This window comes from Salvelinus sp. IW2-2015, linkage group LG36 (genome assembly GCF_002910315.2).
Source record: "Salvelinus sp. IW2-2015 linkage group LG36, ASM291031v2, whole genome shotgun sequence".
NCBI lineage: Eukaryota > Metazoa > Chordata > Actinopteri > Salmoniformes > Salmonidae > Salvelinus > Salvelinus sp. IW2-2015.
In genome coordinates, this window is record NC_036875.1 from 32,593,835 (window position 1) to 32,618,385 (window position 24,551).

The following is a 24,551-nucleotide window of genomic DNA, read 5'->3' on the forward strand; positions in this document are numbered from 1 at the left end:
TTACAGCTAAGAAAACAGAGAAACACTTTGTTTTCTGTGCAGTCGCAATATGAGCCAGCAGCATACCACCCTGCATACCACTGCTGGCTTGTTTCTGAAGCTAAGCAGGGTTGGTCCTGGTCAGTCCCTGGATGGGAGACCAGATGCTGCTGGAAGTGGTGTTGGAGGGCCAGTAGGAGGCACTCTTTCCTCGGGTCTAAAAAATATCCCAATGCCCCAGAGCAGTGATTGGGGACACTGCCTTGTGTAGGGTGCCGTCTTTCGGGTGGGACGTTAAACGGGTGTCCTGACTCTCTGAGGTCATTAAAGATCCTGTGGCACTTATTGTAAGAGTAGGGGTGTCCTGGCTAAATTCCCAATTTGGCCCTCAAACCATCACGGTCACATAATAATCCCCAGTTTACAATTGTCTCATTCATCCCCCTCCTCTCCCCTGTAACTATTCCCCAGGTCGTTGCTGTAAATGAGAATGTGTTCTCAGTCAACTTACCTGGTAAAATAACGGAGAAAAAAAAATTAAATGATTGAGACATTATCTGTCCACAACTCCATACCTAGAGAGAAACATTTCCAGGAACAAACAGTTCCCGCTGTCCAAGTAAGAACATGAACCAATATGGTGCTGATACAAAAAAGGCTGTTTCTATTTTCCCTCTGCAATGCCCCCTTCACTAGTCCCACATTATGCATGCCACTTTCTTCAAAAGTACTATTTATTATTTACAAAGGTAGTTATGCTGAGATCAAGGTCTCTTTCACAGATGAGTCCTATATAAACATCAATATACACATCACTATACACATCAATAATATAAACTATGCACATCACTATCATCACTATACACATCAATACACATATCAACAATATATAAAACAAAAACAACGGCAATACACGAAAAAGCAAAACACAAGCATAGAAAACAAACACATTCTTTAGTAATAAGGTCCTGAATCAGCCTTTTGAATTGTCCTAGAGTCACCAATTCATCCAACCTCATAGAGCATTCCACAAGTAAGGTGCAAAAAAAAACTAAAAGCAGATTGACCTAACTAGCCACTCCTGAGACTGGGTCTGAAGTAAGGTACGGCGGAGGTTAATGCAGGAGGGCTTTATAAACAAAAAGAGTGCAAAGCATCGCTCTACAAGACTTCAAAGAGGGCCAGCCTACTTTCTGATACATAATGCAGTGGTGTGTACTGAACCTACGCAGTGGTGTGTACTGAACCTACGCAGTGGTGTGTACTGAACCTACGCAGTGGTGTGTACTGAACCTACGCATGGTGTGTACTGAACCTACGCAGTGGTGTGTACTGAACCTACGCAGTGGTGTGTACTGAACCTACGCAGTGGTGTGTACTGAACGTATGCAGTGGTGTGTACTGAACATATCGCCATTAATAATGTGTAGTGTGCTATGATAAACTTCGTCCAATGGCTTCAATACAGTGGCAGCTGCGTTCATATAGAGACAATATCATCAGTCTATAAACGGTATACATTTCGTTTGAATAAGTATGTAATCCATGCAGAAATTGAACCCACAACCTTCCCACTGGGCACAGACGTCTTCATCTCAACATCTAGTTTGGATTTACATTTGATTGAGTTGCCAACTAAAGTGAATTCATATGGAAATCAACAAAAAATGTAACCATATCATTGGATTTAGGTTAAAAGCTGTGTGATAGAAATACAAAAAATCCAGAAATTCCTGTAAATAGACGATTTTTTGCAAATCCAATGTTTGATTCAACTTCATCACATATTAAAACAAATATGAAATGACGTGGAAACAACTTTGATTTAACTAGTTTGTGCCCAGTGGGTTGCCATAACCAGCGCAGCACCACACTCTTACCAAACACCCACATAATGCAAAACAGGACCATATTCTCACCTGCAGTAGTCCTGGTATGATGTCAGGCAACAGCTGGTGCAGGGACTCCTTGGTGATGCGTTCTATCACCTTGGTCTGCATTTTGATGGCAGCCAGGTTGATGGGGTAGTCAGCCGTCTGGACGATGGGACACAGCACCTTGATACACTGCTCTGGGTGGATGGAGCCGGCCAGGGTGGAGGCAGACTCCTCCGCTGCTCTTACCACCTACGGGGAAAGTGGAGGGAGAAGGTTTATATGGTGATTTATATCATGGGTTTGATGACAGAGAACTGCTCTGGGTGTAACAGTGATAAGAGAGACCATGTGGAAGATATGACAGAAGCAAGAATGGACTTGGTATACAGAGAGAACAGGACAGAACTGGTACCGAGCCTTGGGGGACACCAGGGAATATAAATATAAGGAGTTGCACCTCCTTGTGGGAGTCTTTGTGTGCCTCTAGGGTCTTCATGATGGTGAGTTCAGCGTAGTTCTTGAAGCGGGCCGGCTGGTTCCGCAGTATCTCCTTCAGTACCCTCAGCGCCAGGGCCCGGATAGTGTACTGCATGGGAGGGTAACAAGCCGCCATTACAAACCATACATGCATTCTTGCTCACAGACATGCACCACACACCAAAAGCCATATCTTTCAGCTTTATAGTGTTTTACATTTGCAGCTAAACAAATAATCAATGAGGTAGTTGGGGATGCAGTCTTATTATTATGTATGAATGTGTTTGTCAAGTAAAACCTTCCAACTAGTCTGTCTGTCATAACTAGTAAAAGTAAAGGATCCCTACGTCTTTATCCCCCAGTGTCTCCAGGAGCAGTAGGAGGATGGTCTTGAAGTGTTCGTCCCACACGGCCAGGCTGTCCTCCCGGGTGATCTTCAGGAGCTCCACCAACGCCCCTTTACGCTCCTCCACGCGTTCATTGTGATTAGACAGTTCCTTCAGCAGGTCTGCAACCAGGTCCGAGTGGTCCTGGGAACCTGAGGAGAGGACAGAGGAGAAGACTGGGTGAGTGGTATGGATCATTTAACTCTCAGCCCTAGCTAGCTAGTAACCCCATGTACCAACAAAAAAATAAGTGACAAGGAAATGGATGGCAATGGAAACAGCATTGAAAAACTTTATAAAACAAAAACGTCAGTCATGGAGTAGTGTCTCTACCTGGAGCAAAGCCCTTAGACAGCACCATCTTGTTTTCACCACTGCTGTCCTGCCGACGGCCTGTAGAGGAGGGAAGAAAGGGTAGAGGGAGGAAGACAATCAGACTCACTTTTCACTGCAGATAAAGGGCCATCCTATTCCCAATGTTTTTGGTCTAAACATTCCATCACTTTGGTTTCAGCCAGCATGTAACTCTAGGATGGACCAAATCTATTCTTTCTTTGTGTTGCCTAAACCTGAAGACCAAATCTATTCTTTCTTTGTGTTGCCTAAACCTGAAGACCAAATCTATTCTTTCTTTGTGTTGCCTAAACCTGAAGACCAAATCTATTCTTTCTTTGTGTTGCCTAAACCTGAAGACCAAATCTATTCTTTCTTTGTGTTGCCTAAACCTGAAGACCAAATCTATTCTTTCTTTGTGTTGCCTAAACCTGAAGACCAAATCTATTCTTTCTTTGTGTTGCCTAAACCTGAAGACCAAATCTATTCTTTCTTTGTGTTGCCTAAACCTGAAGACGTCACACCATCATGTCATGACATCACAGGATGGATCAGAGGTGGTCAACATGGAGGTGGAGTCACAGGGTCAAGGTTCAAGCAGAGGTCAAAGGTGACTCACAGTCTCTAAACTGCTCCACGTCGTCATCAAACACGGCCTCCTTCAGGGCGCTCTTGTCGTAGGATGAGGTGATGGTGTCTCCGTATCCGTAGGGGGCGAACTCCCTGGCTCGCGGCCCAGAGAAGGAGCGGGGGGACGGGGTGTTGAGAAGGGAGGTCTTGTTATCCAGGGCCGTACGCCCACCCTCCACCACATCCAACCCCAGACGGGCATCAGAGCCTGGAGAGGGCGCCACACCTTCCCGTCCCGCCTGGGGGGAGAGAGAGAACACAGTTAGTCTCAGACGTGGAAATGGTTATGACATCCAGGGCAGTGGAGGCTACTGAGGGAGGACGGCTCATAATAATGTCTGGAACGGAGTAAATGGAATGGCATCAAACACATGGAAACCATGTGTTTGATGTATTTGATACCATTCCACTAATTCCGCTCCAGACATTACAACGAGCCTGTCTTCCCCAATTAAGGGGTCACCAACCTGTTGTGAACCAGAGAGGTATATAGGAACGCAACATGAAGTCCAGGTCCTGTATCCACAAAGCATCTCAGAGTACGAGTGCTGATCTAGGATCCGTTTTGCCTTTTAGATCATAATGAATAAGATTTTATGGACAGATCCTAGATCAGCACCTCTACTCTGAGATGCTTTGTGGATATGGGCCCTGGGCTCTTTCCCAATTTATTTGTCCTCATGTCCTCTCTCTTCGCCTCTTACTCAAAATTCATTCGAGGAGAAGGTGAAAGGGGTGGGACTTTGGATGTATCCTCCTATGCGTTTTGATAAGGAGCGAGGAGAGAGGACACTTCCAATGTAGAGGTTGGGACTCACAGCATCGTCCCTCTTCCCTCTCAACTCGTTGAGGTCCTCCTGGCTGCGGTAGCTGAAGCTCTGGATGGCCTCTGTGACCCCTCGCAGGGAGCTGTAGATCTCATCAGAGTTCATGTTCTCTGTGTCATACTCCAACATACTAAGGAGACAGAACAGGAAGAGAGGATTTATATAGTGTCCATCAGGACAGCAGACACACAAACAGTAAAGCTGCACACACACATGAATACACTTATAAGGACACTTGCCGTTTCAGTCTGACACCATACAAAAGGTTATTGCTTCTGCAAGCTAAGTAGATGACCTTCACACAGATAGGTAAAGATGTATTCTAGGCAAAGCTCTGACCATGGATGATGGTGTGTGATGTTCTAACTACCCAATTTGTCACTTGTAAGGGATTAGTTAGGAGGGACTGATACATCCCCAGAGAACATTGACACCATAGTGCAAAAAGAGACAACAACAGAAATAGGAAAATGTTCTGAAAAGATTCCCAATCCCTATTGGTCGAGGAAATATTGGGAGGACAACAGAAGCACGACGTGTCACTTCCTGTCCTGCCGCTCCTAGGGAACTGAGGCTCCGCCCCTAGGTGTGTTACCTGGGAGAGCACGCTCTGCGGAGGACCCTGAGGGCGGGGCCTGCGGGGGTGGAGTGAGGTGGAGGAGGATGAGGGGGGTGCTTAGGTAGCCCATCGCCACTCCAACACCCACCCCACAACCGACTGTGGCCACAGCACGGCCACGAGGAAAAGACGGACAAACGGGCGGAGAAGGAGAGAACGGGACAGGGTGGGGGCAACAACACAAGGGGCCACACACACAGAGGAGAGAGAAAGAAGGAAGGAAAAATAGAGAAAGAAGAAGGGAGGAGTGCAGCAGAGAGAGAGAGAGGAGGGAAGAGAAAAATAAACTATAGTCTGAGTTGAGGTTAGAGGTTGGCATGCGTTAATATGAGTAGAGTATTAGAATGCATGGTGAAGGAGAACAAGGCCTCAGTCAGTCAAGCAGCACTCTGTGGTTTAGCCATGCATTAGGAGACAAACTGACACTGGCACCTCTGGATGGAGGTCAGAGAGGGGAGGTACGTACCTGGGAGATAGCCCCCCATGGGAGCAGTTGGTCGGGGAAGTGAGAGGGCTGGTCCGGCTTGGGGGGTGCCGGCTTGGGGTCCGCCCAATAGTGTTGCTGGGAGAACTCTGAGAAAGAAAGAGACAAACAGGTTTAAAAATGGTAAATATGCAACAAAAATAAAATATTACTAATCACCTCACCAAAATTGATAAGGCTGCTAGCGTAAACAGATCCCCCTCCCTTTTATCCCTGGTTGTATTCATTTACCACGCTGCTGGTGTTGCTGGAGTTCTTCAGGTGGTTCTGGAGCAGCTTGGTGGCCCCATCCTGGAAGGTCTTGGGCAGGGCTCCCAGCAGCATGGTGAACTCTGGGGTGTTCAGCTCAAACAGAGAGATCAGCACAACCTGGGCCGCCTGGGGGGCAGAGGGACATACAGTAGTCAATAGTGGGTTATGGACTGCCTGGGGAACAGATAGGGGGAACAGGGACATAGTCAATAGTGGGTTATGGACTGCCTGGGGAACAGATAGGCGAACAGGACATAGTCATAGTGGGTTATGGACTGCCTGGGAACAGATAGGGGAACAGGGACATAGTCAATAGGGGTTATGGACTGCCTGGGGAACAGATAGGGGAACAGGGACATAGTCAATAGTGGGTTATGGACTGCCTGGGGAACAGATAGGGAACAGGGAATAGTCAATAGTGGTTATGGACTGCCTGGGGAACAGATAGGGGAACAGGGACATAGTCAATAGTGGGTTATGGACTGCCTGGGGAACAGATAGGGGAACAGGGACATAGTCAATATAGGGTTATGGACTGCCTGGGAACAGATAGGGGGAACAGGGACAAGTCAATAGTGGGTATGGACTGCCTGGGAACAGATAGGGGAACAGGACATAGTCAATGGGAGTATGACTGCCTGGGGACAGGGACATAGTCAATAATGGGTTATGGACTGCCTGGGGAACAGATAGGGGAACAGGGACATAGTCAATAGTGGGTATGGACTGCCTGGGAACAGATAGGGGAACAGGGACATAGTCAATAGTGGGTTATGGACTGCCTGGGGAACAGATAGGGGGAACAGAGACATAGTCAATAGTGGGTTATGGACTGCTTGGGGGAACAGATAGGGGAACAGGGACATAGTCAATAGGGTTATGGACTGCCTGGGGAACAGATAGGGGAACAGGGACATAGTCAATAGTGGGTTATGGACTGCCTGGGGAACAGATAGGGGGAACAGGGACATAGTCAAATGGGTTATGGACTGCCTGGGGAACAGATAGGGGAAACAGGACATAGTCAATAGTGGTATGACTGCCTGGGGAACAGATAGGGGGAACAGGGACATAGTCAATAGTGGGTTATGGACTGCTTGGGGAACAGATAGGGGGAACAGGGACATATAGTCAATAGTGGATGATGTATTCTTACGGGGAAGCTCTTTGCTCCTCTAGGAACTAAAAGGAATTTGTCAGCTAACCATACCAGTGGAGAGACTTGGATGTACACCTTGAAACTGCTGTGTCTATAGTGTTATATACTGAATAAAACAGTACAGTCCAAAAATCAAAATCACAGTTGATCACATTATCAAACACGTTTTTGCAACTTCTGCTGAAATATACATTTGTGGTGAATGACATCATGCTTTAAAAACAAAATATTAAATTCAGAAGTACCTAGTTCTAGCAGGTTAGACATTGCAGGTTAGGCAGGTTAGACATTGCTTTTAACAAGGACTGAGACATTACCTAAATAAATACAAAACAATCTTAAATAATTAAAGCAATTCTTTCTACTAGAAACGACCATGTCAGCATGCATATGTAGAGGCTGTTAATGTGGTTCAAAACAGACAATGTGTTAGGCACACAGAACAAAAAAGGGAAAATAGCATTTAAGTTTTCACATCGTTATTCGGCGATGATATCAGTCGGTAGAACTTCGAACAAACAAAGCAACAATCCATTCACATACTCCTGAGACCTAATGACATACATTTTTTGTTGGGTTGTAGTAGTGTTCTGTTGGCCAACAACAGCAGTTTTACTTTCAAACCTGCCCATTTATCCAGAATCAAATTCTCAAGGCATAGCTACTGTAGGTTAAAGCGAGCAGTAGAAAGGGCTAGAGCGTGAAGGTGAGGTAAAAAAGGCAAGGCCACACTTGAGATCATTTCACACTCTGAGGCAGCTAGGCATCTGTGCAGCTCGGCAGGCGGTGCGTGCTTGGCGGTGGACAGTGATTGGTTGACGAGGCACTACCTGCTTACACCTCTCTTCTAGTTGCCCCTCCCCGGCCTGCTGGGACAGTAAGGCTGCAGTACTGGACCTGCCTGATAGCTCCTCCACCACCCAGTTATGAAGGGTCTGGGGCACAGTGGCAAGGAGGTAGAATTATGGGTATTGTAGTTTTGACAAAGGAAAGCAGATGTTTATAGTAGTACACTACTATAAACATAGACAAGGTTATAACTGTTAACAGGGTCCTCCTGTGGGATGCAAGTGGGGTATATAAAGTTTGTTTCTATTATAAAACAATTAAAAGCAGGAAAATAATATTTATTTCCCATTCCTTTAAAGATTATTTTTAGTCTAGCTGTTTTTAATACCCTACAGTGTAAGGTACGTCCTGTGTTAAACTAGTTGAGGACTTAAATTGGAACTAGCAGTGGTGGAAAAACAAACAACCCAAGAGTGAACACATGTCCTGCCACAGAACAGAGAGATAGCAGAGTCTTATCACAAGGTCATTTCAGGTGGAACATGGCTTCGTTGCCAACACAGTTAAGAACATAAACAAATACAAACATAAAATCTGTAGTAATTCAAATGACGTAAATCCCTGTGTATCGATAGCTACATAAGTACATTTTAATATGGATCACATTTAAAAGTGTTGAATGCATTTTTGCTAAAGGAGGGTTTCTGAGTTTTGCTGAGATCAAAGCGAACCAATCCTAACAAAAGTCAAGCTGAGGAAGTAATCTAAGCTGCTGTAACTTCATTAGCATTGCGTATTGAGGAAAGTAACTGAGGAAGTAACAGCTCTGTCACTATTAGCATTGTCAGTAGTGTGAAGAGAAGTACTGAGGAAAGTACATCTAGTCTCTGTACTTTAGCATTTGCGATTGAGGACAGTACTGAGGAAGTAAGTCTTAGGCTGGTGGTGCGACGATGTAGCGTTGCGGGGAGTAATTGAGGAAACAGTACTGAGGAAAGTAATCTATCTGACTGTACTTTTAGCATCTGCAGATTGAGGAAGTACTGAGGAGTAATCTATCTGCTGCTACCTGATTAGCATGCAGTATTAAGGAAAGTACTGAGAACCTGACGTCAATACTACTAGCCTTTTGCGCAGGTGACCGACCATAATCCTTGAGGCATATGTGGCGCTAGTATTGCCACAATGCAATAATCTTCGTCAAGGATTGGTGTCCACGATAGACCTGCGTATGCAAAAGTTTTTATAAGAGTTCAACTTGGTACTCAGTAATCTATACTCCCATGCCTCCATGAGACTCATCCAATATCCATGGCTGCTAGCCCAAGTCGCTCGACGCACAATTTTAGTTGCATTGTAGGAGAGTAGAACATAAGGTCAGCTTTTCAAGTGAATTGACGTCCTAATTAGAACGACGCTGTGTCACGTGATTTAGGGCCATGTGGCGTTGCAGATTAGTATTGACGGAACGAAATAGGAAAAGGTAACGTACATCAGCATGACACATCAAACCTTAAAAAATACTCACATTGAAATAGCAAATCTTTTGTGAGAAATATTTGCATCATCTATGATCTGTATTGAGATATTTCTATTCTATTGGCTTGGCTAGCCACTTACAGTACTGAGGAATAAACTTACACAAATAGAACATGACTTAACTTCCGAAAAAATAGTACTCAACCAACTTTCGATAAGTCTACTGATTGATCAATAAGTATATCTTATGTATCATATGAGACGATGAAAGGTGATAAGACCTTAGCATTGAAATTGTAGTTAATTCTATATGTTCTGACAATATTAGTAATATTACATATATTTGATATATGTCCAATATATAGGCATATGGAGCCACAGATTTAAGACATACTTCAAAAGATTGCATTTTCAAGAAGTAAACTATTAAGAGGCGATAGACAAGAATGTGTTGCTTGCCTGAATTAGTAACTTGAAGGGCCGAAATAATTTCAAAATGGGACTGTACATCTATATGGTAGAGGCGTATGAGTCTACCTCCTGACTGTTTTATCCTCGACATAACTTATGCTTCATTCCTTTTTGCCCTTAAGTCAAATATGAGGAAGATGGACATCTAACGGATAGAGTTTGTTTTAGTAATCTATCCTCCCGCCTGTATTACTATAGCAATTGGAGATAGGACGAGCAATCACTTTGTTCACACACAACATACCATTATGGCACTTCTTTTGCTACCGAATTAATTCAAACCTTGAATTCTATTAGATTCTCAGGTACTGAGGAAGTTTAATCTAATTTCTATTCGACTTTACAATGTTGACTGTATGCTCATTACGCATTGCCGAGAGCAATATGAAGGGAGAAGCTGAAACCAGTCCAGTTGCGTTGATGAGTGTTTCTCAGTTCTGGAAGTAGATTACGTTATAGCTACGTGGGATTTCCACATGCTCATCAGTGACTTTCATTTGTAGTCCTCATCAGGGAGCTAATCTTACGCATAGTTCGTTACGCCCCGGGAATATTTATTTGTTGATGAAGAGAAGAAACTAAAATAGCATCTTAGTTATTTAGCACACTGTGAGGAAGTAAAATCTATTACTTGCCTCCTCGATTCAAAGCTGACTTTCTAATAGAAGACAATGTAATTTCTCTCTTGTAATTTATCTTTTTACAGAATGCACTCGTAACTTCCGTAGAAGTAATCTATCGTTCAGCACTACTCTGTAATCTTATTAGCATTGCGCTATATTGAGAGAGCATACTGAGGTCGAGGTTTATATTCTCCCCCCCCTCGTTACTTCCCACTCCCAATCAGTATTGAGCGAAGTAACTAGCTGCTTGTACTTATTAGCAGGGCAGTTATTGACCGGAAGTTAATACTAACTGTGTACTATAGCATTCGCAAGTATATGAGGAGTTAGAGTAATTGCTGATGTACTATTAGCATTGACAGTTTGAGGAAAAGTAATCTAGTGCTGACTATTAGGCATTGCAGTATTGAGGAATAATTAAGCTCTGTACTAATAGCATTGCAGTATTGAGGAAGTAATCTAGCTGCTGTACTATTAGCATTGCAGTATTGAGGAAGTAATCTAGCTGCTGTACTATTAGCATTGCAGTATTATCATTGTTTTCTGCCTACAGAGCATGTTATTCAGATGGTGATTATTTTTTGATGAATGAAAAATAAAACACTAATATACCTTAATTAGATAAGTATTCAACCCCCCCTGAGTCAATAAATGTTAGAAACACCTTTGGCAGCGATTAAAGCTGTGAGTCTTCTTGGGTAAGTCTCATAAGAGCTTTGCACACCTGTATTGTGCAATATTTGCCCACTACTCTTTTCAAAATTCTTCAAGCTCTGCCAAGGTGTTGGGGAGCATGGCTAGACAGCCATTTTCAAGTCTTGCCATAGACTTCCAAGTAGATTTAAGTCAAAACTATAACTTCGCAACTCAGGAACATTCACGGTCTTCATTCAAGGTTTTCCTCTGGGCTTTTGCCTGTGCTAAGCTCTATTCCATTTATGTTTATGCTAAGAAAAAACTCCCTAGTCCTTGCTGATGTCAAGCATACCCATAACATGATGGAGGCCGTTTCTCAGTGATGTGCTGGATTTGCCCCAAACATAAGGCTTTGCATTTAGGCCAAACAGTGTATTACTTTACTGTGACGCCACAATAATGACCTAAATGACAGAGAGAAAATAATAATTACAAATAAACACAATGGAAATATTCCAAAACATGTTAATGTTGTTTCATACATTAACATGTTTTGGAATATTTTCATTCTGTTTATTTGTAATTATTATTTTCTCTCTGTCATTTAGGTCATTATTGTGGCGTCACTATAATGTTGTTGATCTATCCTCAATTTTAACCCATCACAGCCATTGAACTCTGTAGCTGTTTAAAATCACCAATGGCCTCATGGTGACATCCCTAAGCATGTTTCCTTCCTGTCCTGCAGCTCAGTTCAGGAGGACGACTGTATTAAACCACCCATGTGTCTGGGTGGTTTAATACTGCATCCACAGCATAATTATTAACTTGACCATGCTTTACGAGATATTCAATGTCTAATTTGTTATTGTTACCCATCTACCAATCAATGCCCTTCTGTATGAGGCTTACGAAAAGCTCCCTGGTCTTTGTAGTTGAATTTGTGCTTGGAATTCAATACTTGACTGAGGGACCTTATAGATGTTGCATGGGGGACAAAAGAAGAGGTAGTCATTAAAAATCATGTCAACCCTTATTATTTCACACAAAGTGAGTCCATATAACTTATTATGTGACTTGTTAAGCCAAAGTTTACTTCTGAATAACTTAGCCTTGCCTAGACAAAGTGGGCGAATACCTATGCAACAACTATATTTTAGTTATTTAATTTGAATGAATTTATAAAATGTGTAGATTTTTTCTCTCTCACTTTGACATTATGTAGTGTTTTGTGTAGATCAATGACAAAAAATTACAATTAAACCTAGTTGAATCCCACTTTGTTATGCAACAACATGTGAAAAAAGTTCACGTGGTTGTAGACTTTCTCTAGGCACTGTACCTTCCTGACGTCGGAGCTCTTGGGCTCTGTGGTCCAGGTAATGATGCGAGATACAGCCAGTCGGGTTTCACTGGAGTTGACAAAGTCTGTAGGATCCATCTGTATGGCCAGTGATTCTATGTACTTCAGAATGGCCACCTTCACCTGCAGATACACACATGGTTTAGCTTCACGATTCACACAGTATTTAGCTACACGATTCACACAAAGTGTTAAACTACACGATTCATACAGAGTGTTAAGCTACATGATTCAGACAAAGTGTTAAGCTACATGATTCACACAAAGTGTTTAAGCTACATGATTCATACAGAGTTAAGTTACATGATTCATACAGAGTTGTAAGCTACATGAGCATAAGAGTGTACTACATGATTCAGACAAAGTGTTAAGCTACATGATTCAGACAAAGTGTTAAGCTACATGATTCAGACAAAGTGTTAAGCTACATGATTCAGACAAAGTGTATGTTAAGCTACCATGATCAGACAAAGTGTTAAGCTACATGATTCACACAAAGTGTTAAGCTACATGATTCATACAAAGTGTTAAGCTACATGATTCATACACAAAGTTTAGACATGATTCACACAAAGTTTAAGCTACATGATTCATACAAGTGTTAAACTACATGATTCAACAAAGTGTTAAGCTACATGATTCATACAAAGTGTTAAGCTACATGATTCATACAGAGTGTTAAGTTACATGATTCATACAGAGTGTTAAGCTACATGATTCATACAAAGTGTTAAGCTACATGATTCAGACCAATGTTAAGCTACATGATTCAGCAAAAGTTTTAAGCTAATGATTCAGACAAAGTGTTAAGCTACATGATTCAGACAAGTGTTAAGCTACATGATTCATCACAAAGTGTTAACTACATGATTCATACAGAGTGTAAGTACATGATTCATACAAGTGTTAAGCTACATGATTCACAAATGTTAAGCTACATGATTCATACAAAGTGTTAGCTACATGATTCATACAAGTGTAAGTTACATGATCATTCAGAGTGTTAAGCTACATGATTCATACAGAGAACCAGTGTTAAGCTACATGATTCATACAGGGTGTTAAGCTACATGATTCATACAAAGTGTTAAGCTACATGATTCAGACAAAGTGTTAAGCTACATGATTCAACAAGTGTTAAGCTACATTATTCAGACAAAGTGTTAAAGCTACATGATTCAGACCAAATGGTTAAACTACATGATGTCAGACAAAGTGTTAAGCTACATGATTCAGACAAAGTGTTAAGCTACATGATTCAGACAAAGTGTTAAGCTACATGATTCACACAGGCATTTAGCAAGTTTACTTTTAAAATGTTTGACAATATCACCATGGCACTGTGTCTACTGGTATTTGAAATCATAAACTCTTAGACCCTGAACCAAACAGAGAATCATCTAGCTAGGTGACATTCTATGCAAACTGTACCTTGAGGTTGGGTGTCTGTGTCTGGTCAACAATGAACCTCATCAGGATGTTGAACTGGTGATCAAACGGAAAAGACTCCCTAAGGAGAACAAAACAGAAAACACTAAAAGTTAGTGTATGAAATGACTCTCATAAGGTGTTTTCACACACTGAGCAGGGTCAAATCAAACTCTACTGAGGTGGCCTGGTTACACATCCACCATAGTTGGGTAATTCTTATCAAACTGTCCATTTACAAAATGTCATCTTGAATCACAAAAATTAGGATCTGTACTTCTCTATTACATAATTATGTTTTTTGATCAGATATTATCGATTTTACCAACATTTTCACAAAATGATCACTACGTAACAGTTTTCATCCAAAAAAGTAATAAACAAATCAATATTTCAAATCAATATTTTTTTTTACATTGCTCACCTAATGAAAAGCTGTGAGTTAAACATAACACTGAAAAAATATATATTTCAAATTAAAATATACAAAAAATGTAACAATTAAATCAGACTTTTTCCCAATTAAAACTCTTTAGCCGTTTCCACAATGAGAAGGCCAAGTGGGGTAAAGGGGGTGTTTGAGAATAAGAACCTAATTTTGAAGGCATATAAGATAAATCATTTTCTTAATTTGTGCTCATCTAAGTACTACTCCTCTAGGTGATGCATCATGGGTAAATAAAACTTGGAGTTTTTACAGGAACTTGAAAAAGTGTTAGGTAATGAGACATGTCCAGACACTATGTTTATACGTAATAAATACAGTTGAAGTCGGAAGTTTACATACACCTTAGCCAAATACATTTAAACTCAGTATTTCACAATTTCTGTCATTTAATCCTAGGTAAAATTCCCTGGCTTAGACATTTACATTTACATTACATTTAAGTCATTTAGCAGACGCTCTTATCCAGAGCGACTTACAAATTGGTGCATTCACCTTATGACATCCAGTGGAACAGCCACTTTACAATAGTGCATCTAAATCTTTTAAGGGGGGAGGGGGGTGAGAAGGATTACTTTATCCTATCCTAGGTATTCCTTAAAGAGGTGGGGTTTCAGGTGTCTCCGGAAGGTGGTGATTGACTCCGCTGTCCTGGCGTCGTGAGGGAGTTTGTTCCACCATTGGGGGGCCAGAGCAGCGAACAGTTKTGACTGGGCTGAGCGGGAACTGTACTTCCTCAGTGGTAGGGAGGCGAGCAGGCCAGAGGTGGATGAACGCAGTGCCCTTGTTTGGGTGTAGGGCCTGATCAGAGCCTGGAGGTACTGAGGTGCCATTCCCCTCACAGCTCCGTAGGCAAGCACCATGGTCTTGTAGCGGATGCGAGCTTCAACTGGAAGCCAGTGGAGAGAGCGGAGGAGTGGGGTGACGTGAGAGAACTTGGGRAGGTTGAACACCAGACGGGCTGCGGCGTTCTGGATGAGTTGTAGGGGTTTAATGGCACAGGCAGGGAGCCCAGCCAACAGCGAGTTGCAGTAATCCAGACGGGCGAGCAATGAACAGCTACCTGGATTAGGACCTGCGCCGCTTTCCTGTGTGAGGCAGGGTCGTACTCTTGCGGATGTTGTAGAGCATGAACTACAGGAACGGGCCACCGCCTTGATGTTAGTTGAGAAACGACAGGGTGTTGTCCAGGATCACGCCAAGGTTCTTAGCGCTCTGGGAGGAGGACACAATGGAGTGGTCAAACCGTGATGGCGAAGATCTGGAACGGGCAGTCCTTCCCCGGGAGGAAAGAGCAGCTCCGTCTTGCCGAGGTTCAGCTTGAGGTGGTGATCCGTCATCCACACTCGATATGTCTGCCAGACATGCAGAGATGCGATTCGCCACCTGGTCATCAGAAGGGGGAAAGGAGAAGATTAGTTGTGTGTCGTCCTCATAGCAATGATAGGAGAGACCAATGTGAGGTTATGACAGAGCCAAGTGACTTGGTGGTATAGCGAGAATAGGAGAGGGCCAAGAACAGAGCCCTGGGGGACACCAGTGGTGAGAGCACGTGGTGAGGAGACAGGTCTCCTCGCCACGCACCTGGTAGGAGCGACCTGTCAGCGTAGGACGCCAATCCAAGCGTGGGCCGCGCGCCGGAGATGCCAACTCGGAGAGGGTGGAGAGGAGGATCTGATGGTTCACAGTATACGAAGGCAGCCGACTAGGTCTAGAAGGATGAGAGCCGAGGAGAGAGAGTTAGCTTTAGCACAGTGCGGAGCGCCTCCGTGAATACAGAGAAGAGCAGTCTCAGTTACATTTACATTTACATTTAGTCATTTAGCAGACGCTTCTTATCCAGAGCGACTTACAAATTGGAAAGTTCATACATATTCATCGCTGGTCCCCCCCGTGGGGAATGAACGCCACAACCCTGGCGTTGCAAGCGCCATGCTCTACCAACTGCGCCACACAGTTAATGACTAGTCTTGAAACCTGACTGATTTGGATCAAGAAGGTATTCTGAGAGAGATAGCGGGAGAGCTGGCCAAGGACGGCACGTTCAACGAGTTTTTGGAGAGAAAAGAAAGAAGGGATACTGGTCTGTAGTTGTTGACATCGGAGGGAATCGAGTGTAGGTTTTTTTCAGAAGGGTGCAACTCTCGCTCTCTTGAAGACGGAAGGGACGTAGCCAGCGTCAGGGATGAGTTGATGAGCGAGGTGAGGTAAGGGAGAGGTCTCCGGAAATGGTCTAGAGAAGAGAGGAGGGGATAGGGTCAAGCGGGCAGGTTGTTGGGGCGGCCGGGGCGCCGTCACAAGACGCGAGATTTCATCTGGGAGAGAGGGGAGAAAGAGGTCAGAGCACAAGGGTAGGGCAGTGTGAGCAGAACCAGCGGTGTCGTTTGACTTAGCAAACAAGGTCGGATGTCGTCGACCTTCTTTTCAAAATGGTTGACGAAGTCATCTGAAGAGGGAGAGAGGGAGGGAGGGATGGGGGGGGGCGGGGAGGAGGATTCAGGCAGAGGAGAAAGGTGGCAAAGAGCTTCCTAGGGTTAGAGGCAGATGCTTGGAATTTTAGAGTGGTAGAAAGTGGCTTTAGCAGCAGAGACAGAAGAGGAAAATGTAGAGAGGAGGGAGTGAAAGGATGCCAGGTCCGCAGGGAGGCGAGTTTTCCTCCATTTCCGCTCGGCTGCCCGGAGCCCTGTTCTGTGAGCTCGCAATGAGTCGTCGAGCCACGGAGCGGGAGGGGAGGACCGAGCCGGCCTGGAGGATAGGGGACAGAGAGAGTCAAAGGTGCAGAAAGGGAGGAGAGGAGGGTTGAGGAGCAGAATCAGGAGATAGGTTGGAGAAGGTTTGAAGCAGAGGGAAGAGATGATAGGATGGAAGAGGAGAGGTAGCGGGGAGAGAGAGCGAAGGTTGGGACGGCGCGATACCATCCGAGTAGGGCAGTGTGGAAGTGTTGGATGAGAGCGAGAGGGAAAAGGATACAAGGTAGTGGTCGGAGACTTGGAGGGGAGTTGCAATGAGGTTAGTGGAAGAACAGCATCTAGTAAAGATGAGGTCGAGCGTATTGCCTGCCTTGTGAGTAGGGGGGGAAGGTGAGAGGGTGAGGTCAAAAGAGGAGAGGAGTGGAAAGAAGGAGGCAGAGAGGAATGAGTCAAAGGTAGACGTGGGGAGGTTAAAGTCGCCCAGAACTGTGAGAGGTGAGCCGTCCTCAGGAAAGGAGCTTATCAAGGCATCAAGCTCATTGATGAACTCTCCGAGGGAACCTGGAGGGCGATAAATGATAAGGATGTTAAGCTTGAAAGGGCTGGTAACTGTGACAGCATGGAATTCAAAGGAGGCGATAGAACAGATGGGTAAGGGAGAAAGAGAGAATGACCACTTGGGAGAGATGAGGATCCCGGTGCCACACCCCGCTGACCAGAAGCTCTCGGGTGTGCGAGAACACGTGGGCGGACAGAAGAGAGAGCAGTAGGAGTAGCAGTGTTATCTGTGGTGATCCATGTTTCCGTCAGTGCCAAGAAGTCGAGGGACTGGAGGGAGGCATAGGCTGAGATGAACTCTGCCTTGTTGGCCGCAGATCGGCAGTTCCAGAGGCTACCGGACCTGGAACTCCACGTGGGTCGTGCGCGCTGGGACACCAGATTAGGGTGGCCGCGGCCACGCGGTGTGGAGCGTTTGTATGGTCTGTGCAGAGAGGAGAGAACAGGATAGACAGACACATAGTTGACAGGCTACAGAAGAGGCTACGCTAATGCAAAGGAGATTCGAATGACAACTGGACTACACGTCTCGAATGTTCAGAAAGTTAAGCTTACGTAGCAAGAATCTTATTGACTAAAATGATTAAAATGATACAGTACTGCTGAAGTAGGCTAGCTGGCAGTGGCTGCGTTGTTGACTTTGTAGGCTAGCTGGCAGTGGCTGCGTTGTTGACACTGCACTAATCAAGTCGTTCCGTTGAGTGTAATAGTTTCTACAGTGCTGCTATTCGGGGGCTAGCTGGCTAGCTAGCAGTGTTGATTACGTTACGTTGCGTTAAAAGAACGACAATGCTGGCTAGCTACCTAGAAAATCGCTCTAGACTACACAATTATCTTTGATACAAAGACGGCTATGTAGCTAGCTATGTAGCTAGCTACGATCAAACAAATCAAACCGTTGTACTGTAATGAAATGAAATGAAAATGTGATACTACCTGTGGAGCGAAGCGGAATGCGACCGGGTTTGTTGAGTGCGGAAGTTCTATTCGGTAGACGTTTGGCTAGCTGTTGGATAGCTAGCAGTGTCTCCTACGTTAAGGACGATAAATAGCTGGCTAGCTAACCTCTGTAAATTAAGATAATCACTCTAAAACTACACACTCTAACTCCACAATTATTTGGATACGAAGACAGCAAAGACAACTATGTAGCTAGCTAACACTACACTAATCAAGTCGTTCAGTTGAGTGTAATAGTTTCTACAGTGCTGCTATTCGGTAGACGTTTGCTAGCTGGCTAGCTGCTGGGCAGTAGCAGTGTAGACTACGTTAGGACGACGGAATACGTAATTACGCAATTATCTTTGATACAAAGACGGCTATGTAGCTAGCTAAGAAGAAATTGCTAAGATTAGACAAATCAAACCGTTGTACTATAATGAAATGTAATGATAAAAGTTATACTACCTGCGGACACAAAGTGCGAATGCGACGCTCGCTCAACCCGGAATGGACACCACTTTATTTTAAGAATGTGAAATGTCAGAATAATAGTAGACAGAATGATTTATTTCAGCTTTTATTTCTTTCATCACATTCCCAGGGTCAGAGTTTACATACACTCAATTAGTATTCAGTAGCATTGACTTTAAATTGTTTCACTTGGGTCAAGCGTTATCGGGTAACCTTCCACAAGCTTTCCACAATAAGTTGGGTGAATTTTGGCCCATTCCTCCTGACAGAGCTGGTGTAACTGACCAGGTTTGTAGGCCTCCTTGCTCGCACCCGCTTTTTCAGTTCTGCCCACAAATTTTCTATGGGATCGAGGTCAGGGCTTTGTGATGGCCACTCCAATACCTTGACTCTGTTGTCCTAAGCCATTTTGCCACAACTTTGGAAGTATGCTTGGGGTCATTGTCCATTTGGAAGACCCATTTGTGACCAAGCTTTAACGTCCTGACTGATGTCTTGAGTACAGGTCGACCGATAATCGGAATGGCCGATTAATTAGGGCCGCTTTTCATAACAATCGGTAATCGTCATTTTTGGACGCCGATTTGGCCGATTACATTGCACTTCACGAGGAGACTGCGTGGCAGGCTGACCACCTGTTACGCGAGTGCAGCAAGGAGCCAAGGTAAGTTGCTAGCTAGCAATTAAACTTATCTTATAAAAAACAAATCAATCTTAACATAATCACTAGTTAACTACACATGGTTGATGATATTACTAGTTTATCTAGCGTGTCCTGCGTTGCATATAATCAATGCGGTGCCTGTTAATTTATCATCGAATCACAGCCTACTTCGCAAAACGGGTGATGATTTAACAAGTACATTCGCGAAAAAAGCACTGTTAGGTACCTAACCATAAACATCAATGCCTTTCATAAATTCAATACACAAGTAAATGTTTTTAAACCTGCATATTTAGTTAATATTGCCTGCTAACATGAATTTCTTTTAACTAGGGAAGATGTGTCACTTCTCTTGCGTTCTGTGCAAGCAGAGTCAGGGTATATGCAGCAGTTTGGGCCGCCTGGCTCGTTGCGAACTGTGTGAAGACATTTCTTCCTAACAAAATCCGTAATTAATTTGCCAGAATTTTACATAATTATGACATAACATTGCACAACCTTCAATGTAACAGCAATATTTAGACCTAGGGTTGCCGCCCGTTCGATAAAATACGGAACGGTTCCGTATTTCACTGAAAGAATAAATGTTTTGTTTTCGAAATTATAGTTTCCAGATTTGACCATATTAATGACCTAAGGCTCGTATTTCTGTGTGTTATTATATTATAATTAAGTCTATGATTTGATAATTGATAGAGCAGTCTGACTTAGCGATGGTAGGCAGCAGCAGGTTCGTAAGCATCCATTCAAACAGCACTTTCCTGCGTTTGCCAGCAGCTCTTCGCTGTGCTTCAAGCATTGAGCTGTTTATGACTTCAAGCCTATCAACTCCCGAGTTTAGGCTGGCAATACTAAAGTGCCTATAAGAACATCCAATAGTCAAAGGTATATGAAATACAAATGGTAGAGAGAGAAATAGTCCTATAATTCCTATAATAACTACAACCTAAAACTTCTTACCTGGGAATACTGAAGACTCACTTTAAAAGTAACCACCAGCTTTCATATGTTCTCATGTTCTGAGCAAGGAACTTAAAATGTTAGCTTTTTTACATGGCACATATTGCACTTTTACTTTCTTCTCCAACACTGTGTTTTTGCATTATTTAAACCAAATTGAACATGTTTCATTATCAATTTGAGACTAAATTGATTTTATTTATGTATTATATGAAGTTAAAATAAAAATGTTAATTCAGTATTGTTGTAATTGTCTTCATTACAAATATATATATAAAAATCAGCTGATTAATTGATATCAGCTTTTTTGGTCCTCCAATAATCGGTATCGGCGTTGAAAAATCCTAATCGGTCGACCTCTAGTCTTGAGATGTTGCTTCAATATATCCACATAATATTCCTCCCTCATGATGCCATCTATTTTGTGAAGTGCACCAGTCCCTCCTGCAGCAAAGCACCCCCACAACATGATGCTGCCACCCCCGTGCTTCACGGTTGGGATGGTGTTCTTCGGTATGCAAGCCTGCCCCTTTTTCCTCCAAACATAACAATGGCCATTATGGCCAAACAGTTCTATTTTTGTTTCGTCAGATCAGAGGACATTTCTCCAAAACGTACGATCTTTGTCCCCATGTGCAGTTGCAAACCATAGTCTGGCTTTTTTATGGCGGTTTTGGAGCAGTGGCTTCTTCCTTGCTGAGCGGCCTTTCAGGTTATGTCAATATAGGACTCGTTTAACCATGGATATAGATACTTTTGTACCAGTTTCCTCCAGCATCTTCACAAGGTCCTTTGCTGTTGTTCTGGGATTGATTTGCACTTTTCGCACCAAAGTACATTCACCTCTAGGAGACAGAACACGTCTCCTTCCTGAGCGGTATGATGGCTGCGTGATCCCATGGTGTTTATACTTGCGTGCTATTGTTTGTACAGATGAACGTAGTACCTTCAGGCATTTGGAAATTGCTCCCAAGGATGAACCAGACTTGTGGAGGTCTACATTTTTTTTAATGAGGTCTTGGCTGATTTCTTTTGATTTCCCAATGATGTCAAGCAAAGAGGCACTGAGTTTGAAGTTAGGCCTTGAAATACATCCACAGGTACACCTCCAATTGACTCAAATGATGTCAATTAGCCTATTAGAAGATTCTAAGGCCATGACATCATTTTCTGGAATTTTCCAAGCTGTTTAAAGGCACAGTCAACTTAGTGTATGTAAACTTCTGACCCACTGGAATTGTGATACAATGAATTATAAGTGAAATAATCTGTTTGTAAACAATTGTTGGAAAAATTACTTGTGTCACGCACAAAGTAGATGTCCTAACCGACTTGCCAAAACTATAATTTGTTGACAAGAAATTTGTGAAGTGGTTGAAAAACGAGTTTTAATGACTCCAACCTAAGTGTATGTAAACTTCCGACTTCAACTGTATTAGTTTAATGGAAATATAAACATTTTATGATATATGGACAAACTACAGCAACATACAGCATTTTGTGTTTTATTAAAACAAGTTTGGTTTTCTAAATGTTTTTAATAAAATGACCCGAGAATCTGAATTTGGTGTGAAAATGTACAAAATTCAGGCAAAAATGTAAAATGTATTTAAAATGAGACACTTTCCCAAAAACTACACATCTTAGTCGTCAGAATGATAGTTGATCATGGTTTTGTAACTCATTTTACTATAGACATTTTAAAACTGGTTTCATGAGAACCCCCCAAGTGCTCGAACAATGTTGAAAAGGAGTGTAAAAGACAATATCCAAGCAAGCACAGTTTGGTTTGGGTCGGCATAGCGTGAAAATGGTTAGAGATGTTATCGGAGGGGGGATTTAGAGGTCCATACCTGGTGATGTCCAGAGCCTTCTGGACCTTGGCCTGGACAGACCCCAGCAGGTCAGCTCCCATCTTCTTCAGTAGCTGGGTGAGCAGGACAAACAGCCAGTCCTGCAGGTCTTCTCTGTGCACCAAGATAAAGTCAGAACTACTAAACACCCTGACACACACACAACACACACACACACACACACACACACACCCACACACACACCACACACACAACACACACACACCACACACACACACACACACACACACACACACACACACACACACACACACACACACACACACACACAGCTACCATCAACACCTGACAACATAGCACCTTTATAGAAGCCCATCTTTATAAGTAACAACACAGGCAATAAGTGTCTGTATAGTAGAAAACTGAGAATAAAAACACACACTTACTCTCTGTTGTTAAAATCCACACCAAAGCAGACCATGCAACAAAACACTCAATTAGTTTTCAGACAAATCACTGCAAAGCAATGGGTTTTTGAATGTCAAAAGTAAAAGTTATGAGTGAGTGTGTCAATGTATTGATATGAAACTTTCAAACACAGGTGAACATCCTGTCACCTACCTTGCTGTGTGGATCTGCAAACATCCTGCTGAAGATTTCACATAGTCTCTTCAGCTCCACTCGGCTGCAACACACAAACAGCATCCACCGGCAGACATTAGTAAACACAGGCAGACATCACTAATAGATGTCAGAGAGGCTTGATTTAAAGCAACTCCTTCAGGAGACAATGCTGCTGGCCTCACAGAGAGAGCAGGCAGACAAATTGCCTTGTCTCACAAACTGACTCCTCTGAAACTCATCTTCCACTTTACCACCTGACTGGCGGCATTATAGCTGCAGGGTCCTCGTGACCAGTCATTTCTCCCTCAATTAAGGAAAGCTATGAAAAGAAACACCCTGCTGGATGCTCCTTGACAGGATCTCCTCTTTAAAAGTTGAACAATTTCAAAAAGGAAATTATCATTTATATTCGAAAAATAATCAAGACTACTTCAAACCCTATCCACAGCTGGCAGAACATTCTTAACAACATCAATTCTACTATCTCCAATGCCATCCAAAAAGACAACAATGCATAGAAAATACTTAGTGAACTATACATGACAGAGGTAGGAGCCAATCAGCATAGTTACAGCAGGAGGACACATATAATGACATGACTTCCAAAAGGTCCAACCCCCTGGCCCCGGACCCACCTGAGTATTCTTTGGTTCTTGAGTAGGTTCTGCAGACCCAGCAGCCCCTCCTTCCTCTCTGACCAGTTGGAGCTGGCACAGTGGTTTAGCACCTCCGCCACATCCTCCGTTTGACGCAGATAGTGAGGGATACCTAGATAATAATAATATATATATACACCATTCAGAAGATGCCTTTATCCAAGTGCATAGATTTTAGTCGATGTGAATCTAGCAGGATTCGAACCCACCACCCTTATGTTGCTAGTTCCATGTTCTTACCAACTCAGTAACACAGGACCACATACCTCCGTTCCTGGACCCGTATGAGCGCTCTGAGCATGCGCTGGACGCATCGCTGTTAGCATCATCGTCAGAATAGATACCCGGAGACTCATACCGCCGCCTCATAGGCTTCCTCTGTTCGGAGAGAATGGGAAGGGATGGGTAATGGTGAGGTCATTGTTCATAGGACCAGGAGAGAAGTGGGACAGGCAGGCTAGAACTCTGGTCACTTGGTCACTCAAACTCAACCAGGAAGTAGGATTTAATGGGCTACGCTACGATGCCATTCACAATGAATGAGGTAGCCATGCAATTTGTTCCAACTCTTGATTCTTCATTATTGATATGAACATACAGAGAGATGATTAAATAATGTTATAATAATGCCTATTGTTAATAATATTTTATTGAATAATAAACTAAAATCTGCCAGCAATTGCTTTTGGCCAAATAGCAACATTTAGTGATGATACTTTGCATTTTTGTTGATTAGTGAATAGAATTAATAAACAAACGGTACACAAATTGGACAACTACCTTATTTCTGGAGTCTCCTAATAGCTGAAGTTACAGGCAACCAAGCAGGAAAGAGAAAGAGGGATATTTTAGAGGGAAAATATCATGACTGCAGTCCTGCTTGGCAATGAGATAAGACATGTTTTTATCTACATG

At 43.2% G+C, this 24,551-nt stretch overlaps 1 protein-coding gene across 1 annotated transcript in view; it reads right to left on the reverse strand.

Annotated features, from left to right (window-relative positions):
- LOC111959499 (CLIP-associating protein 1) overlaps positions 1–24,551 on the reverse strand; it is a gene marked incomplete at its 5' end in the record, with an annotated part of 83,176 nt that overhangs the window by 2,114 nt on the left and 56,511 nt on the right. The window contains 17 exons of the mRNA XM_070437636.1: positions 1,899–2,105; positions 2,314–2,442; positions 2,681–2,871; positions 3,053–3,112; positions 3,672–3,921; positions 4,501–4,639; positions 5,105–5,227; positions 5,595–5,701; positions 5,844–5,990; positions 7,854–7,958; positions 12,364–12,507; positions 13,816–13,894; positions 22,396–22,545; positions 22,949–23,041; positions 23,616–23,748; positions 23,903–24,014; positions 24,417–24,440. Of these exons, the coding sequence (XP_070293737.1) occupies positions 1,899–2,105; positions 2,314–2,442; positions 2,681–2,871; positions 3,053–3,112; positions 3,672–3,921; positions 4,501–4,639; positions 5,105–5,227; positions 5,595–5,701; positions 5,844–5,990; positions 7,854–7,958; positions 12,364–12,507; positions 13,816–13,894; positions 22,396–22,545; positions 22,949–23,041; positions 23,616–23,748; positions 23,903–24,014; positions 24,417–24,440 (2,193 nt within the window). The remainder of the gene's footprint in view (positions 1–1,898; positions 2,106–2,313; positions 2,443–2,680; positions 2,872–3,052; positions 3,113–3,671; positions 3,922–4,500; positions 4,640–5,104; positions 5,228–5,594; positions 5,702–5,843; positions 5,991–7,853; positions 7,959–12,363; positions 12,508–13,815; positions 13,895–22,395; positions 22,546–22,948; positions 23,042–23,615; positions 23,749–23,902; positions 24,015–24,416; positions 24,441–24,551) is intronic.